At 42.2% G+C, this 18,976-nt stretch overlaps 1 protein-coding gene across 2 annotated transcripts; it reads right to left on the bottom strand.

Annotated features, from left to right (window-relative positions):
* Positions 1-23: 23 nt before the first annotated feature.
* Positions 24-16,062, bottom strand: mafgb (v-maf avian musculoaponeurotic fibrosarcoma oncogene homolog Gb). Of its 2 annotated transcripts, none has more exons than XM_029432416.1 (3): positions 15,789-16,062; positions 3,694-3,759; positions 24-3,600 (listed from the first exon to the last, which is right to left on the bottom strand). In XM_029432416.1, the coding sequence occupies exons 2-3, from the start codon at positions 3,727-3,729 to the stop codon at positions 3,115-3,117; spliced, it is 522 nt and encodes a 173-aa protein (XP_029288276.1). In that variant the 5' UTR covers positions 3,730-3,759; positions 15,789-16,062; the 3' UTR covers positions 24-3,114. The 2 variants fall into 2 exon arrangements, with proteins under 2 accessions (XP_029288276.1, XP_029288284.1); XM_029432424.1 differs by lacking the exon at positions 15,789-16,062 and adding an exon at positions 15,090-15,750.
* Positions 16,063-18,976: the final 2,914 nt, after the last annotated feature.

An 18,976-nucleotide genomic window follows, 5' to 3' on the forward strand; every position in this document is an offset into this window, starting at 1 on the left:
GAAGAAACAAAGCTATTCAGTAGTTAAGCCACTTTTGGTACAATTGCAAAATAGAGAGATACTGTATACCAAACAAATTTTGTTATACCTTTTTTTTTTTTTTTTTCTTAAAGGTCGTTACAAACAATGCAAAGATAATTGTCTTTATAAAATTCCAGACTCTACCGTACATAGACACAGATTCTTGTAGTATAGTACACCACGTAACTTTTTTACTTTTATGGTAAAACTCGTTTGAAATGACATCCCATTTGTGTGACTGGAAATTCAGAGATTTCTTTGCTTCCCTCGCTGGCTGACTGCACTGTCAGTAATCACACTTGCAAAGTGAGCTTTGTGGTTAGAAGCAAGAGGGATGCAACATAAACCACTTTGATTTTAGGCAAGAATGTTGCTGTGGGTGTGATAACCTAGATTTCAGAGTCAGTAGCCAATCGACTTCATAAACATGCAAACCAAGTCATTAACATAAAACAGATATGTGGACTTCTACTCATAACAGAACATTGTTGCTGTTTTGCAGCCCCTTTGTTTTTTCTTGAAAGTAATACTACACCCACAAAATGACCATTTCTATTTCAATTACTCAGCCTGTGTTACCTTGAATTCTTGAGGAAAACTTAGTTTTCTCACATGCCTCCAAGCTGAACGACAAATTCAAACCTGAAAAAAGTCCTTGAAGATTTGAAGTATATGGGAGCAAAACTATATTAAAACGTTTGTTTACAAACTCTCACACAACTCGTGCAGTACAATCCAATTCTCATTTATCCAGTCATAAAGTCACTACTTCCGTCACACATGCATTTTCACTAAAACCTTACTATTTCAAAAACTGCTGCCTTAATACTCTCAGGCTTGAGCAGGCGCGCTCCTCGTCAGGATGAGTCTCAAGGGTTTTTATAGCAAAATGCATGAGTTTGCAAAGTAGTGAGCATACAACTTGCTAAACACGACTTAGATTGTACTGCACGAGCTGTGCGAAAGTTTGTAAACGGATGTTTTGATGTAGTTTTGCTGTTGTTAAATGCGGCCCCCATTTACTTCAAATCTTCTAGACTTTTCTGATTCTTTGTTCACCGTGGAGGCGTGCGAGAAAAGCAAATGCTTCTTCACGAATTCAAGGCAACACGGAGGGAGTAATTAATATATATTTAGTCATTGTGGGGCTGAAGTATTCCTTTAAGTAAATGAACTGCCAAGTCACATAAATGGGTGTTATTAATATTAATCTTGCTACTGTACAACAACACACAGTTTAATGCTGCCACAACCTGATTCCTGATTGGTCAGTGTTTCACATTAAGCACAGGTATATAAGCAAACACCTGCATTGAATCTCCACCGTACTCCCACAACTCCTCATGTCCTCTTGCCTTCTTCTTTATGCATATCATTAGGAGACCAAAGGCACTTGCCCTTCCAATTTTCTTGAATATACTTTTGAGAGGAGCTCGAACAGACAGAAGACAACGTTATCTTAATTCCGCTCTGGTGTTCAAACGACCATTTCCCTGAAAATTCCTACAAACTGAGATATGTTCAGTGACTTTCAGTAACTAAATCTCCTTCTTCTCTATAGTATGTTGTGTTTTTTTTTGGTAAATATCAATTGCCTTATCGCCCCTCTTTCTGTTAGATCCAGGAAGTACTGTGTGTAATGATGGAAAACAGTTGGAATTGAAAAATGGAAGGACAGAGAAAGAATAGGTAGGAGAAAGAGAGCCGGACATAGAAAGTGAAGATACCGTAGAAAAAATACAGCTAACTAAATATAGCAATACCAAAACCAACACGCGCCACAGAATTTCACAGAATTCCTGATATACAGTATAACAATTGACACACGGAGAATACACTTTGGACCTCATGTGAATGACAACACGGTACAAAACAGTAGAAATACAGTTACCACCATTGTGTAATATATATTTTTCTATAGTACTTTTCTGAAAAAGTTCTTGGCTAGGATGGAGCATGATGGGACTTCTCTTCAGCCACTGAAATCAGCAGGTCACACAACATTTCGACCCGACACTCTTTGTGTAAATCTAATCCAATCCCTTTTCTATAACTAAAACATACATAGCGTCTTTCTGACTGTAATAGATATGTAGTGCTTGTGTATGAATATTGTTGTTAGGCCCGTCACGGTAATTACGTTGTCGACTTATCGTACCATATATGGACATGACCTTGATCATTCTTTGCTGACCTTGATATTGCCCGTTATGTTTAGATGCGTGTTTGTTTACATAAGAATGTCACTAACATTTTAGAATAAACAGCAGGGTATTACATTATAGGACTGAGGCATTGCGCAGACATTGCATATTTGTTTTAACAGAGACCGTGAGCCCATTTCATTTATTGTTTGGTTTGTTTGGTTTTATTTAAGATCATTTTCACATTCCAATTGCAATGTCTGAATATTGTTAAGAATTAAAAGTTCATTGTTTATTGAATGGCTGTACATATATTATTATGTTACTGTATTATCATTATAACAGTGGCTTAAAATTATCTTAAAGTGACAATAATATCGTTTGTCGCAATTATTTCTGGGACAATATATCGTCCGACAAAAGTAGTCCATCGTGACAGGCCTAGTGTAGCGAATTTAGATGTTCTACATCTTGGTTCAGGCAAACCACCGCTTCAAATCTAGTGTGCAAATGTGTGACGGGATTACTATGAATTTACAGATATCTCGATCTACCAGCACTGAAACTTGACACTTGACGATGTAATTACCAATTGAACAAAATTGAGTGTTTTAGGCATTGATTTTCTTTGATTCCCCCCCCTGCCTGGAATAAAACATACTCAAATTCTTTGACTTTTCCAGGCTTTCAGTGACCTTAGGAACCCTGTGTATCTGTCCTGTGCTAAATGATCATGCGCTGACCAAGGACTTGCATCTTTATAGTCTCAATAATCTTGCTTCCATCCTTTCCTTCACCTGCACTGATCTGATGCATGTGACGGGAACATGCTGAGGCGATGGGATAGAGACTGCCCAGCTGTTTGACGTCAGTGCAGGTGGAGGAGAGGTGACCGGCAGAGAAGAAGAATCACAGCTGAACTCTACACCCTCATCTATCTTTCCCTCCCTCAAGACCGTGCATCTGTTTTTGACTTCACTATTGTAATCACGCTAGTCGCTGTTGCCATCTTTCCCGGTATGAGTGGACCAATGACCGACGATGCCATCCCTCCCCCTCCCCCTCCTCCTCCCCCCCTAACTCCGACCCCGACACTGGGGCTCCGCGCCACAGTCCTGGCAAAGGTCTGTAACGCCTCGTACTTAGACCTCAGAGCGTCCAGCTCAACGCGCATCGAAGCATTCTCATTGGCCAGTTTGTCCACCTCCTGCTGCAGCACGGTCTTCTGCTTCTCCAGCTCCTCCTTCTGGGTGACACGCTTCACCCGGCAGCTAGCAGCGTAGCCCCGGTTTTTCAGGGTGCGCCGGCGTTGTTTCAGTTGCAGGATCTCATCTTTGGTGAGCCCTCTGAGGTGCTGGTTCAGCTCCCGCACTGACATGGTCACCAGCTCGTCGTCCGTGAGAGTGGTGCCATTCTCCCCCGGCTCACGCTTCACCTGAAGGAAGCAGGATGAAGAAGGGGAGTGAGACTGAGACAGATCAGCATATAAAATGCAGAAAAACCAGTCTAAAAAAACATGCACTCTTACCTTCAAGGCTTTATTTCCTTTGTTAGTCGTCGTCATGCCACAAATGCCTTGCTCTTCTGAACAGACCTATGGAGACGCAAGAGAGTACAAGACATGAGCAAAGAAATGCAATTAAAGACAGCTGAAGGTCTGCGTAAAGCCATTTAACAGAGTAATAGCATAAAAAAAGATGATCGTTGTGTTAGTAAAGGTTCCTTGAGATCAATAAGAACACACTAAGTGTGTGTCAACACCCACCGGGATCAATGGAGACGCACCAAATTGAAATCTACTGTTGGAGCACTGTGTGTGAGCTGTGTGAGCACGTTGCCTTATCATGCATCTGTGTCACAGTGTATGAGTGAAAGTGACACACAAACTCAAACTTTTCTCAGAATTTCCCTGACTTCCTGCTGCTTACACTGACGGTGCCCACTACCTTTGTGTTGTTGAACTTCTATTGGCTGGCTTTAGGCCAGCAGGAATGAAATGAATGTAAAAAGAAGAGGAAGTGGTAACATTTGTGGGAAGTATTTCAGGGGGAAACAAACTGTTAGAGCCATAACACACACACACACACACACACACACACACACACACACACACACACACACACACACACACACACACACACACACACACACACACACACACACACACACACACACCTTACTCGAGACTGCAGTGTAGAGACAGCAGAGAAGTAGACCTACACTTACTAAAATGTGGTTATTTGGCAAGCCAAATAAATGATATTTACACATTTGTACCAAAGGGGAAACAAGAGACAAAAGCATGTAGAGAAAACAGTGTGAGTCAACAAAGAGGGAGCAGGGAAGTGCAAAAAGATGAGATCAGTCCTCAGAGCGCACATCTCCACAGATGAGCATCTCCACAAGCTCTCAATGAGATGCTTTGTATGGCGCGTTGGTCCCGCTCTCATCTCTCAGACCTGTGTGTGAGTGTGTGTGTGTGTGTGTGTGTTCGATAAAGGGCGGCTATTGTTGCCGCTGCTGAGCGATCATCATGAGACCAGTCATGATGACTCAGCAGATTCCTGATCTCACTCTCTCACCCCTTCCTCCCCCCTCTCTCTCTATCTCCTCTCCTGCCGCGCAGATTTCTGCTCTCCTCTGTCACTTTCTACCCCCCTCCCTCTCGGTTTTTAACAACTTACAACCCTCTAACTCTTTTCCTAAAAGGTGAGGGTTTGCCCAAAATACAGCTGCAAGCTGAGAAAAGCCAACAGGGCATGAGGATGGTCAACGAGAGGAAGTGCTTGCATGCGAGTGGTTGTCTAGTGGACAGCGAAATGCAATTGTCCTCATAGCATAGAAACATCTGCTTTTCAGGCAAACCTCCACACCTGATACTGCTGAATCAGAAGTTTAGCTGAACCCACTGATTAAAGACATTAAAAGACAGGCATTTATACTCTTGTGTATTTTACACCAGGGCCACTTTAAAATAAAGTAAGCAGCCAATTTGGAGAAAGTATATTGCTTCAGTCACTCACAAGTTGGGTAATTATAAAAAATCCTTATTTAGGGAAGTGATGAAATGAGACAACGCGTCTTTTCTCGTTTCATTCTTATTCTCTTCTGTCAGAAGGCACTGAGCGTGCCAGTGAAACTCCCCCACAATGCACCTGTCTGCCTGCCTGTCTGTGAGGCTGCGTGAGTGTTTGTGCGAGCACTGACACAAATCCTACAGTTATAAATAGCTGTAGATCAAAGAAAAAAACGTACAATACAAGCATATATACAGGTAATCATGCATGCACACAGCGTACGTCAAGTGCACCGAAAATCTGAATTCTGACAGTGAAATGATGAAGAATATGGGAGGAGAGCGATGCTACACTTTTCCTCACATTGGAGTGTTACTATGATGAAGCTTCATTCAAAGCATTTGACTTCAGCACTCCTTCATGAGTTAGGGTCAGTCAATTAAATTGTATTTCATTTCACTGTAGAGCTTCTTCAGAATATCACTGCAGTCTTGCTTTTTGTTGGGATGCAGCCTCCCACAGCTGGAGGTGCATCATCGCACAATAGATGGATCAAAGACATGAAGACTAAGGGTGGCTGCTGGGGGTGGAGGTGGAGAAGAGAGTGTGTGTGTGTGGGGGGGGGGGGGGGGTTTAGGAAAAACCGAGAAGGCAAAAAGGAGGCTGTTTTCCTGCCAGGCACTGGTTTATTTCCCCTGTGCCCAAACCCCAACCCCCCATAACTCTATCTACATACAAACAAAAAGCATGCCAGCAAGCACACACACACACACACTCCCATGCCACTATGCCAATGGGGCACAATGAAACAAACACGTAAAGCGCTTGCCTGCTAGTACACAAACGTGTAAATGTGTAGTTATCTTTAAAGTGTTAAATAATGCTTGATATGTGCATCATTGAGCTTGTTGTGCATGCAGGGTTCAGAGGTTTTATTGCATACTTGCAGACACATAATTAAAATGTCTTAGATAAAAGCAACTACCAAATGGAATTACTGCAGGTGTTTGTGAATTTGTTCAGTTAATATGATAAAAATCAGATCCATCCATCCATGTGTGTGTGTGTCTGAGAGCTCAGGCCATGTGTAAATCATCCAGGTTAAGGATCATCTGCTGAGCAAAGGCACCGCTATTCATCTTGGGCATACACACCCAGACACACACACACACACACACACACACAAAGTGCCAGAGGTGTCCTTCCCATAATGCTTGCGGGGTGGTTGCTGCTGTGTGGTCAATGCCACAGCCACTGTTGCTACAACACACAGCTTTTTTGCTGTGGCAGGCTGTATTTTTATGGAGCAACTGAAAGAACGCTGACAACTCAAGAGCAGAGCTGCTTACGGTTACAGTGGAGAGACATCACACACACACACACACACACACACACACACTCTCACTTACTTACAAACACACTCAGAGAGAGGACGGGACATGGGGACCGGGATGGAAGAAGAGATGAGAAGTGCTGGAGATGAGTAAAATACAACTAGAAGAGAAGGAAGTGGGGAGAAAAGAGGGAGAGAAGTTGGGCGAATAGCAAGGTGAAGACTAGGTAAGAAAGGAGGAGAAGGGGGGGGTGGTGGTGGTGGTGGTGGTGGTGGAAGAGGGCTGAAAGAATGCTGACGTCCTCCAGAGCTGATTAGCGTTACAGCGGAGACATCACACCCACAGCCGAGAAAAATGCTGAGTATGGAGGGAGGACGGGGTGGTGGGGTGCAAATGACAAGGGAGAAAGAAGAGAAGAAAAAGAGAGAGGCAAGTGAGTAGGGAGGAGGAGGAGGAGGAGAGGAGGGGGACAGCAGTGGGGATAGAGGGAGGAACGCCAATGAGGAGGAACAGGACGGGGGGGAACAGAGAAGGAGGAAGAAGAGGGGGTGGGAAAGCGTTTGGGTGAAAATGCATCCTCAACACATTTGTAAGAGCTTAGCTGTTGGGTACGGAGGGGGGGTTGTAGGGTGGGTGAGAGAGAGAGAGAGAGAGAGAGAGAGAGAGAGAGAGAGAGAGAGAGAGAGAGAGAGAGAGAGAGAGAGAGAGAGAAATGGATGGAGGGGGATTGGGGTCGGTAAAAAACCCTGAACTCAGCAACGACCACGACTAAAACCTCCAATTAGAAAAGTTCTGAAGCTGATCCAGGGCAATGAAACTACTGCTGACCATCTCTCTCTCTCTCTCTCTCTCTCTCTCTCTCTCTCTCTCTTTCTCTCTCTCTCTCACACACACACACACACACACACACACACACATCCCGTTTTATTGACAAATCAAGCCCTGAAGGAAGGATGAAAACTAGAGTAATAGTGTGGCAGGAGGTGAACACAGCGATCATGGCGGGGTTCACAAAGATAGATTAAAAGAACACAATAAACTGCACAAGGCGTAAAGCAACGACTGCTTTCTCTTCATGTAGTAGCAGACGTACAGGATGATGAACTCTGTGTGTGTTGGCGTGCGTGTGTGTCTGGCTTCAGACAGAGCTCTAATTAATCTTGTTTGAGAGAACCTTTTGCTCCAGCCACTACCACCACGCAGAGATTTCTTAGAAAGAGGCTTCCTACTTAAAGCTGGTGGCATGCTGCACACACACACACACGAAAATAAATAGCCAGATTAGACGCTTCAAAAACGACCCGGGGGCTGGTGTGTGTGGGTGTACGCATAAGCATAAACAAGCGAGCATATAGAGAATGATCAAGAATAGACTGGAAAAGTCACAAGTCGGTTGTGATGCAGTGGCAAGTCTGTCTTTATTGAATAATCCCAACATAACAACTGCCTTAACTGCGCCTCCTCCCTCAGGCAACTCTCTGAGCAATAATGTTGAGCACAAAGGATGGCAGCCAAGTGAGGCGGTGAAGACACAGAGAGGACATGATGGAAAGACACAAAGACAGCCAAATGTGGGGAGCTCGAATTAAAACCTCAGAGCGCCACAAAACTCGGCTCCTGGCTGCTGCCCACCTTGGCTTTGTTTTAAAAAAGAAAAAGAAAAGAACGAGCAGTTCTTATTGATCTAGTGTGGGCCCAGGGTGTTCAGGGAGTTGGTAAATAATTAACGATGAGCTCTGTGTGGAGGCTAATTGAGAATTAGGAATCAGATCAGCAATAATGGCAATCGGTGTATAGAGAGGGGGCAGGCTAGCAGCAGAGATACAGGGCCATGGAGAGAGAGGGGGGGGGTGGGGGGGGGTGAGTGACTGAAGAGAGGGGTGGGGGGAGACACACCAGTTTGAGCCGTGGTGTGTGTGGCAAAAGGAGCAGGAGCCTATTAACTAGGAGGTATGCAGAGCGTGAAATAAGCATGATAACACAGACAGAGAGGGGAGCACAGGAGAGGGAGAAAACACAAGGAAAGTGAAGGGAAAGGCTTGTAAAGGGAGCAATCGCCTGGCCCCCCATATGCATATTATAATATATGGAAAGAGAAGAGCGATCACTTTCACACTTTTTTGAGAGTTTAAAAAGGGTATTGTGTGTGTGTGTGTGTGTGTGTGTGTGTGTGTGTGTGTGTGTGTGTGTCGTGTTCACTGGTTAAGTGTGCGAAAGACAGTGTGTTATTAAAGGCGAGAAAAAGTCCTGCCGTCGACACGTTTTTCCCCATTCCAGGTAGTAAGTCGGAGTGTGATGACAAATTTCCCAACACAAGCAAAAAAACTGCACTGTCAGGCAGTCAAGGAGCTCTCTGGCTCCTTTTTTTTTTTTCATAAGTGCTTTTTTTTGTAAGAGGAGAGAAAGCATGCATCGCAGGTTAAGTTTAAGTCTTTCTTTCTGTGTATATGTGTGGATAACAAACAGAGGGCTACAAGGGAGGGAGACAGCGATAAGTTAAACGATATCTTACGTTTGTTTCCCCCGGACGCTGCACACCCCCCCCCCCCCCCCGATCAGCAATACTAACTCGAGACTAAAGGAAGGTTTCGGTACAAAGTCAACATAGTGTGACTCTGTGGCGATGCATGCATCATTATCAGTCACATGAATGAAGAAATATCACCAGAAACAACGATTTAAGACCAGAATGGAACAAGAGGAGATGTGTTCGTAGCTCATGGGAGTGTCATGGAGAGCAGTGGCCTTTTGCACTGGGACATTCCTGGTGACCATTTTAAGCTCTCACATTTGCTGCCACTTCAAGATGGTATGACAGGCATCATGGCTCACAAAAATACACACACACACGGACAGGAGCATAACATGTGGGCCACATTCTACTGTCGTCATGCCAACATTTATAACAACATTCAAATGTTACATATCGCCGTCTACATACTTTCAAATAACATGTTTATGTGGAACATTTCAAATAAGTTGTGCCTTGAAAAAAGCATAGGAATGTAAAGAAATGCTGAGAATTTAAAGTTTCTTACTTTTTCCTCTCAGAAACTGGTTAATTGAAATGTTCTGTTTGTGAATATTCCACTTTGTGTTTGTTTGTGTGCCCTCCTAATGTATTTCTGTTTTTAATCTTACTTAATAATGTATTGCAGGTTTCCAGTACAAAGGACAATAGAAATAGAAACAAATGGTCTACAATTCCAGGTTTCATCTTTGTCAGCTCTAGAACTGAAGGGAAAGATTGATCAGTCAGTCAAAAGAAAATTCATCTACAGACATTTTGACATCTGCTTAATCTTTTTAGTTCTATTCTTTAAGAGGATAGGACAACAATTCACTGGATCCACTTTCTTACACGGAGATATTTTCGGGTTTTCTCAGTGCTAATAAATTAAATATGTTTGAGTGTTGGTTGGACAAAAGCAGACATTTGAAGATCTCCTTTTTGTGAATCATTTTGTGTATTTTCTAGCATTTCATAGACTAAACGACTATTTGATTAAATAAAAAAAATGACCAAGCAGATTAATCGACAATAATAAATTGTCTACAAAGGATTAAAAAAGGTTCCTAAAATATTTACATACAAAAGAAAATTGTAAAGAATCATCATCCTGAGAAGCATGAGACCATGCATGACACAAATCAGGTTTAATGGTTAAAAAGTTAAACCAGACTCCCATGAGTTAAATTAGATCCCTTTGAGGTTGATTTAGAGGTGTTTTAAAAATGCACCCATTTTGTTTCAGAGCTGTTCTGAAGAGAAGTTTCCAAACTACGCTTCAATGTGAACGAACAAATTAGAGCTCAGTGGAGAACTGTTGCTACATAGAAATAATTCAATGCCACAGGTGAGGGCGAAGAGCCCGTGCCACATTTGAGGCACACACAAATCTTCGTTCCTTGGCATTAATCCACACTGTGTGTCTGTGTTTTCTTATTAAAAAGGTTCAGAAATGTATAACACAATCCTGGGATCGTCACACTGCAGTTAAAAAATGCGGCAATTTGGCGCATAGAGATGATGCAACTGGTAGACAACCGCTGGTACGGATACGCCTGTTACCAGGGCTTTGCATCTCCACGGCTTCATTCACAATATATCTCAACACCGCATGCAAAACAAAATCATTGCTCTGGTATGAGTGTGTGTATTTGTGTGTGTGTGGGAACAAGTATTTAACTAGAGTCTTCTCAAAAAGCTCCAAAATAAAGCCAAAAGGACCTCTGAGAGGAAACCATGAGAACTTGACTCAAAGTGCAGATCACAAAAGCGGCTTTGTAATATTAGTGTTTAAACACATTCAAGGACAGAAGGCTGGATCAGTAATTTTCCCCTTAATCTGTATTTAAACATGTTTTCAATTTCCTGATCCCTTTGAACCTTCTCGTGTGTGTTGCAATGGGATTCATCTTGGTTTCATACATTTTTCAGTTCTCGGTGAGGTTATGTAAATAAGGAGTCAAGACACTTGTGGAGTGAGGGTACATATAACACACACATACACACACAAAACCAAAATAACACAAGGACATGCAGCACTCACACAGAAGCAGGAAAAACAGTGAAGCACAGCAATGATTATGCACCAGATCTGCTTACACCATATTTCATCATTACTGTGGAGAAAAAACCCTCAACTATTGATCTGCCTCACTGCTTCCTTTTCTCTCTGCCTCTCTCTCTCTCTCACCCACTCTCCCATTCCGTCTTTTATTCCTGCTTTTACTTATCTCTTTTTACTTCTCTCCCACTCTCAGAAATGTTGCAAACATAACAAGACTTTTCTGAAGTGGATCCCAGTAGTAAACAAGATCATAAACATGCAGGCGCTACTGAGAAATGATCTCTACAAACACCAGACTCTCTCACACACACATACACAAACAAACACACACACAGGAGGTGGACACAATATTGTAAACACCTGTGCAATCTAATGCAATCCAGTGCTATTGACCTGCAATAAAGCCTGGGAAGTTTCTTCTTTAAAGCAACGGGTGGATACAGAAACAACACATCAGGAACATGTTATAATGTAATCCTCTACTTAGGACCAAAACATTATTAACCACCACCTCGAAATTATACAGAGTATTAAAAACCGTCAACTACCAGAATACTTGCTCAGTTTCTTCATCTTGTTTTCTTTTTCTTTAATTAGATATTTCCTGGCAGACGTTACAACTTTCCTAATTTCAGACAGTGTTTTTATTTGAAGTTTTTGTACGGCTGCTCCGTGTCAAGACACAATCAAACACTGATGCAATTTAGACGTTTATTGTGTTTTGTTTGCGGAAAAATATTGTATAATTCCTTAATACAAGCTATCAAATAAGATATTGTTTTGGTACTTGTATCAGTAGGTTCAGTACATTCAGCAGTCAGTTAGACAAAAGGTGAACATCATTAGCGTCACAGTAACATTTAGGGCACGGTTATGGTATTTTATTGCATGTTTGTGAGTGGCTATCCCTTGTAAACTTCTAATAAACCTAGAACTGAGACGATGCATCGATTCAACTATTTTGATAAACACTAAATTGTTTCAGTCATTTTTCAAGCAAAATAGGATTTTATGCGTTTCTTTGTCATATTTCATTGTAAACCAAATATTTAGTTTTGGGGGGATTTTTGGTCTAACAAAACAAGACATTCTGGTGATCACTTTTGGTGATGGACATTTCTTTTTACAATTTTTGATGTTTCATAATTAGTTACAGCCTAAAATAAAACACAAATCAGGCAAAGTTTTTAAGACAATACTAACAATTGTTTTCATCGGTGATGAATTAATCTGACAATTATTTTCTCATTAATGGATTTTGCCCCAGTAGCTCACCTGGTAGAGCGTGTGCCCCATCTACTAAGGCTGAATCCCCTCGCAGCTGCACAGGTTTAGAAAATGTGCTTAATGTCATCCCCTCTAATCTCCCCCTTTCCTGTCTCTCTTCGGCTTTTGGCTGTACTATCAATAGAGGCAAAAAGGCCAAAATATAATCTTAAAAGAAATAATGGACTGGCCTACAAATGTAAATCTAGACTAATGTAAATGTATATATTTGTCATATCTATTCAGTTTTCTATCATAAGAACAGCAAATATTCACATTTGAGAAGTTTCAACCAGAGACATTTTAGCATTTTCCCTAAAAAAGAAAAGAGACATAAACAATGGTTGCCGATTAATTATCTAATTGACTAATTGATCAATCAACTAATTGTTTCAGCTCTCTACACAAGGGCATCTCTTCCTCTCGTGGGATAAAAAGCTTCCTTCCTCACACACCTAGGTTTTACACAGTGTTACATCAACTTGAACCCTGCAGAGAATCAAACAAGTTTATATGAGTACTCACACACACACACACACACACACACACACACACACACACACACACACACACACACACACACACACACACACACAGTAAAACAGTGATGTTACACATTACTTAGGACTTCCTCCTGAAGAGAGAAGCTTTAGGTCAGACTTTGAGAAAGGAATCAACTGCCAAGGGCAAAATGTTGTAATGGCCAACTGATAGTAAAATCACTTCTCATTGCTGCATCTTCTTTCTACATCTTGCAAGTGTAGCTATTATACTGTTGTTAACCTTGGTGCACACACAGCCCCTACAGCAACTAGATATTAGCATCTTGTAGGTGTGTTATATCCAACCTGGTCTCTCACTTGCACACGCACATGCACACGTCAAGGCAAAGAAACTAGCTGTGGTAAGTAACAAGTGAAAACGCCATCTGTCAAGCGAGAGCGCATTTGCTTCGCCTCAGCATTTTCAGGGGAATGCCTTGAAGACAAAAAGGTCCTTGTTCTCAATCTCTCCGCAAATCCCATCTCTCATTCTTCCTCCCTCTTCCTTCATCCCCCCTTGCTCCGCGCGCCTTGCCGCTCCGCCACCATCAGCAAAGTTGCACACATAAGCATTGGTCAGCGTTCAATTACCGTGAACACCAGGGAAGGATGGGAAAAGTACTTGACAGAGAAATGCACTTCAAGCACTGATTAAATACTGATACCAAGTTAAAAAAAAAAAGTTTAGCCCCTTGGTTGGGTGTGTGTGTGTGTGTGTGTGTGTGTGTGTGTGTGTGTGTGTGTGTGTGTGTGTGCAATGAGAAAAGGAAATGAGGAAAAATGTGTGTGTGTGAGAAAGACAGTAAGGGGGGGTTGCTCTTCTCTCCAATACTGATACAACTGTTTCATCATTATGACCCTCTATTACAGTACTTGCCAACTTGCTTACTACATACTTTTGATACACTCCACAGAGTGCTGACTCTAACTAAAGCTGCTGATATGGAGTCATTAGGGGGTGAAGTTTCTGTTTTTCTTGAGCCCACAGAGCTTCCCTATTACTCTTCAGTGTTTAAGAGTTGCAATGCTCATGGGTTGCTACGAGGCAGCAGATAATGGCTCATCTACAAGAGATCAATCAGAGGATATTCTGTTGCAAGGCATTAGAGTTCATTGAGGTGCTTTCTTTTTTTAGAATAAGTCATTAAATTACATGGGAATGCCTCGTCCCCTCCAGCTTTCATTTGTTTTTGTCCAAATATATTTAGTATTTACACACAAGATACATTTTTGATTTGTAGACTTTCAGAAAAAAAAGGTGAGTGAGGTCACTGCAAGGACAGCAAGTGTCACTAGTTGACAGTAATACATTTTTATTCAAGTCATAACCCAAAAGTAAAAACAGGTTAATACACTAAATTATTTACAGCATGATATTTATCATGCCTGTGTGCACATTGTTCGCATTCGCCTTAAATCCACTTTGACTGGAAATGTATTTGATCCAACTGAATAACCAAAACCTCGCTGAAAAAATAACAAATGTAGCACTAATGACATTTTAAACACACATTCCGCAGCCCACACGAGCTCTAATTATCCAATAAACACGTCAACATCCACTCCATGACCGGGCCTATTTGTTTCAGAGCCAAACCCCCAATATAAAACGAGCTCTTCCTTCCCTCGCCACAGACCTTTGTCCGCCCGCCTGCCGCCGGTGCCATGTTGCCATGGCTCCCTCATGCCTCCGCTCAGCTCGCGCAAACGTTGAGAAATAACAACGTTGTGATGAATCAGCATCTCTGCCGCGAGCCCAGCCGGTGTACAACCGGGCACGCCAGGAAATACGCTGTTTATTTTTGTTTAAACCTACAGCGCAAGTCACTTAAAAGTAAAAATGTAATGTTAATAGAGACATGAACAGAAGGCCTGTCGGCAAGAACAGCGTCTGACACAAAGCAAATGTCAAAACAGTCGCTGGAGCGGAGTCACGGCTGCCCTCTCACTAACGGCTACACACTCTAGCTAGCCGCTGCACGTTTGACAGTTATAAATACACCACAATGACAGCTGGGGTTGTTTATTGTTGTCGTCGGCTTTTATTCATTACACATCATTTACTTCTGTCACACCGCCAACTCAGCATGCAGCGAGTGGACGAAAAGGTTGCCTCAACAGTCCTAAAAACCGCCCGCAAAACAAAATAAAAACCCAAGCACACGTACGAAAAGCTGACTGCACATCTTACCTGTGAAGAAGCAACAGACGAGTCCGTTTGTGAAGCGACAGCAGCGGGAGGCTTCCAGTTTGTGTCCGCCGCTGCCGCTTCAGCACCCCGAAGAGAGGACAGTCGGAAGAGCTAACGTTGAGGTTATGTGTTGTTTTCGAGGGATTCCGCTGCCTTAAGTTGTTACTCTACGTTAAGCCTAGCTCTCCTCACTTCCACCTTTCTGAATATCTAGCCCTTTAGTGTCCACAAACCAAGGGAATCCCCAAACATACCAACGGCACAGAAAAGCCGACTTGCTCTCGAACTCGCTCTCTAATTCCGACACATGGCTTCTTTTTTAAGCTTGACAGCCGTACGCGACGTACACCCTTTGTCTGTGTTATTATGAAATCGCCGGTTGGTGCGTCGCCGAGGCTGTTCACTCGACCCGACCCGGTCTCGGAACAGCATGTGGGGTCTGGATGACGACTGGGTCGTGATGATTCAGCACAACCAGACTGCTGCTGCCCTTTAAACGGCAGCTGCTGAGAGTTCGGCTGAGCAGGACAGCGAAGCGGCAGCGGCAGCGGCAGCGGCGCACACCGGGACAAGCGGCAACACAAGCGCGGCGATAACGGCATGGCAGCGGCGGTGGTCGTGCACACTCAGCAAAACAACACCTCTATATTCAGCACTTTTAAAGGAATTTCAGTTTCGATTTCGACAAAGCTGACTCACCAGAAGTCAAACTGCCGCCTTTCGCCCACCGCACCTTCGAGGGTTGGGGTTCGCCGATGGTTAGTCTACCCGGTGTGGAGAGAGACAGTTGGAGAAATGTTTTTTTCCGCTCACGCCTTCTCGCAGGTCTTCATATATCCACTCCTTCCTTGCTTGTTTTAGTCTATGGTCGGAGACGCCAGACGTCAAATGATGTTTGGATCACATGGTTTCATTCATGAAGGATTTACGCAACCCGCATTTAAAGAGACATGAGACACTACTACTGTGTGATGGACTGTTGTAAGTGTGGAAAGTGTGACACGACTGCCCACCTCTGTGCATATTTCTAAACTTAGAGCTAACATTTGAAGAAGCCTATTGATTGGCTCCAACAATAGATCAGAGTTATATAATTAAAAAGAAAAGATCTGATGGTATCTTTCTTATTGATTACCATCAGCTTTTGGAAATGTATCAATTTTGTAAATTAAAGGAGACATCAGAACTGAAGATAATGTGGGCTTTGTTTTCCCCATTTCATTCTTTTAGTGATTTTAATTAAACAAATTCAGCTATAAAAATAAATTAAAATATGCATAAGTAGCAAACACACACAGTCAAACACATAAACATTGAGGCATATCAACTCTTGTTAAGTATTGGCTTGAGAAAGATATAAGATTTACTATACAGGTTCCGTTTCTTTTAGCTAATGACAGGCCTTCGTTAAAGAAAACATCTAACTGGCATGTAGATTAATATCATTGTTGTTGCCTACCTCCTCTAAAAGAAGAGCAGTATCAAAAATGATGAGTTCAGGTTCCAGAGAACACATTTTTCACTTATACATAAATTGTACAATATATGTTTACCATTTTTCTTGGGGCCATGAGGTGTAAAGAACTTGCATTTAGAATCTACATGTAACATTATGATACTGTGGGATCAAAATACGTGTTTCATTGGTTTCATAAGCAATACTTAGGGATGTTTAATGTTTTTCAATCTGAGGAATTTTCCCATCTTGTCAGGTTGGCTACCTGGCAACTCTAAAATCCCACGTTTCCAATCTGTATTTGCTTCAGAAGCTAACTAAACCTCTATAAACTGATTATACATCATACACTATCCATTCTCAATTACAGTACAATTTAAAAACAAAACTATTAGGAGCCATGTACAGCACTTTATCAATACTCCATTTCCATTTCTGAGGAACTAATGACTTTCAATGCAAGACAAGAAAGCACTCAACGAATATTAGCAGCCTATTTCTGGATAATGCATCTCAGTTTATGAAAAACAGCCGGTATTACACATTCAATGACTGATATCGCCACTCGGGCGTTCACAGGCCTTAAAGAAATCAAAGTAAATCTCCGCCAGGATGCTGAAAGTGAAGCTACAGTTTTAAATACCACCTAAATTTGGTGTAGTATTTAAGAAATTACTTATATTTATCCCGAATGTAATCATACAGCCTGTTAAGTCATTGTAGGGGGAGGTTTAGAATTGAGTTTTCAGGATCTATTATTGTAGCGATTCTTTATTTGAAGGAGCTCCAGACGTTTTATCTGCAAAGATGAGAGAGGAAGATGTGTTGCTTATTATTTAATGGGGAGACTCCCATGCCCACACTGATGAATGCAAGCCCCACCTTTACCCGCAACATCAAAAGTGACTAATGCATCAATAATCCACCAGTATTATATTATGCTGAAATGGACCATTGTGCATAATGAGCACTTTTTCTTGCAGTGTTTTCAAGTAAAAGGTTGTCAGAGTTCTTCTTCCACTCTGCTCGTCACAGAAGCTAAACGCCTGATAGACTCTTGATGTGTCAATCTGTCACAAACACAGAGGCAGTGGTGGAAAGTCATAAGTACATTTACTCAAGAGCTACATTTGAGTAAGATTTGTTGGTACTTTTGAGCATTTACTTCTAATTTACACTACATTATATGTGTACGTCTCCACTATATTGTACTTTTTACTCAACAGCTATATTAACAAGTTCATTTGCAAGAGGAAATTTGAGGATTTTACATTTCAAGCATTTACCGATAATACAATATATTGCTTTTTTTATACATGAAACTGCACAACAACAGTATATAAAGCAGTTCACCTTGACTAGATACCACAATAAAATGCTGCTTGTATGTTAATGCAGCAGTAATAATTCAACAATATAACCTAATCAGTAAAATAGCAACAATCAGAGGCCATACAAGTATGACATACTTGTATTGCTGCTTTTACTTAAGTAAAAGATATGAGGACAGGTAATATTCACCCACTCACTCCTACTGACTGACTGACTCCCAGATAAGCATCAGTAGACCAAAGCTGAACCCTCTGTAATGTACATTGCACGTTGGCATGAGAGGGAAGCCCTTACTGCAGATTCACTCAGTATGTGGCAACTGTCAGAGCTTCCTCTTTCTGCAACCACCTGACAGCTGCACCAAGCTGATACTGTATCAGCCCGGAGATCATAGTTAGGCTTGGGTCACGCACGCACGCACAGTGCAGTACAGTACAGTGGCGCACAAACAGTGCAAATATGGAAGACTGACTGCCCACAAAAACCTCTTTCCTAGCTTGTCTCTTTTAGTTTTTCATTTTAGAGGGGATTAGGTGGACGTACGGTGGTGATGGTGATGGAGGAGAAAAGAAAAACAAATCTCTTCCATCTTTTTACTCATCTTGCTTTCTGGCACTCCCTCTGGCCTCGATACGATATGCAAACAACCATGTTACTGCAAAGGTCAGCGATTACATTGACTGAATGGAGATGACAGGTAGCATCTGGCCTACCTGTGGATAGAAACCCCATGTTAGGCTGGAGCACACACATAGACACACACACACAGAGTCCAAACTTTCCACTCAGGATTATCTGCCATTACACTGCCGTTTTAGACCCTCTGCTGGTGTCAAGATGATTGACACAGAGCACATCCTCGTCACCTGAGGTGAGGGAGAGATGCTCAAAGCGGCCTGACCGACGGAAGGTAACAGAAGTCTAATAATGAGAGGCAAATGGAAGTCTCTCTAGGAATGGCTAATCTTAAAGGACAGAGGCAGGAGCATGCGGAGAATAACCTTTCACAATAAAAGAGGGATTACCGAGACACTTCAGCGCCGGAGGAAAAACCATTGCACGCACAAATAAACAGCCCGAGTGCAGTAAGAGCCTGCGG

The sequence above is a fragment of the Cottoperca gobio genome, chromosome 1 (genome assembly GCF_900634415.1).
Source record: "Cottoperca gobio chromosome 1, fCotGob3.1, whole genome shotgun sequence".
Lineage (NCBI taxonomy): Eukaryota > Metazoa > Chordata > Actinopteri > Perciformes > Bovichtidae > Cottoperca > Cottoperca gobio.

Excerpts from the sequence above, each read along its gene's own strand:
- mafgb (XM_029432416.1), bottom strand. The coding sequence starts at position 3,729 with ATGACGACGACTAACAAAGGAAATAAAGCCTTGAAG. Across the intron at positions 3,601-3,693 it reads AAGGAAATAAAGCCTTGAAG|GTGAAGCGTGAGCCGGGGGA; the intron begins GTAAGAGTGCAT and ends TGCTTCCTTCAG.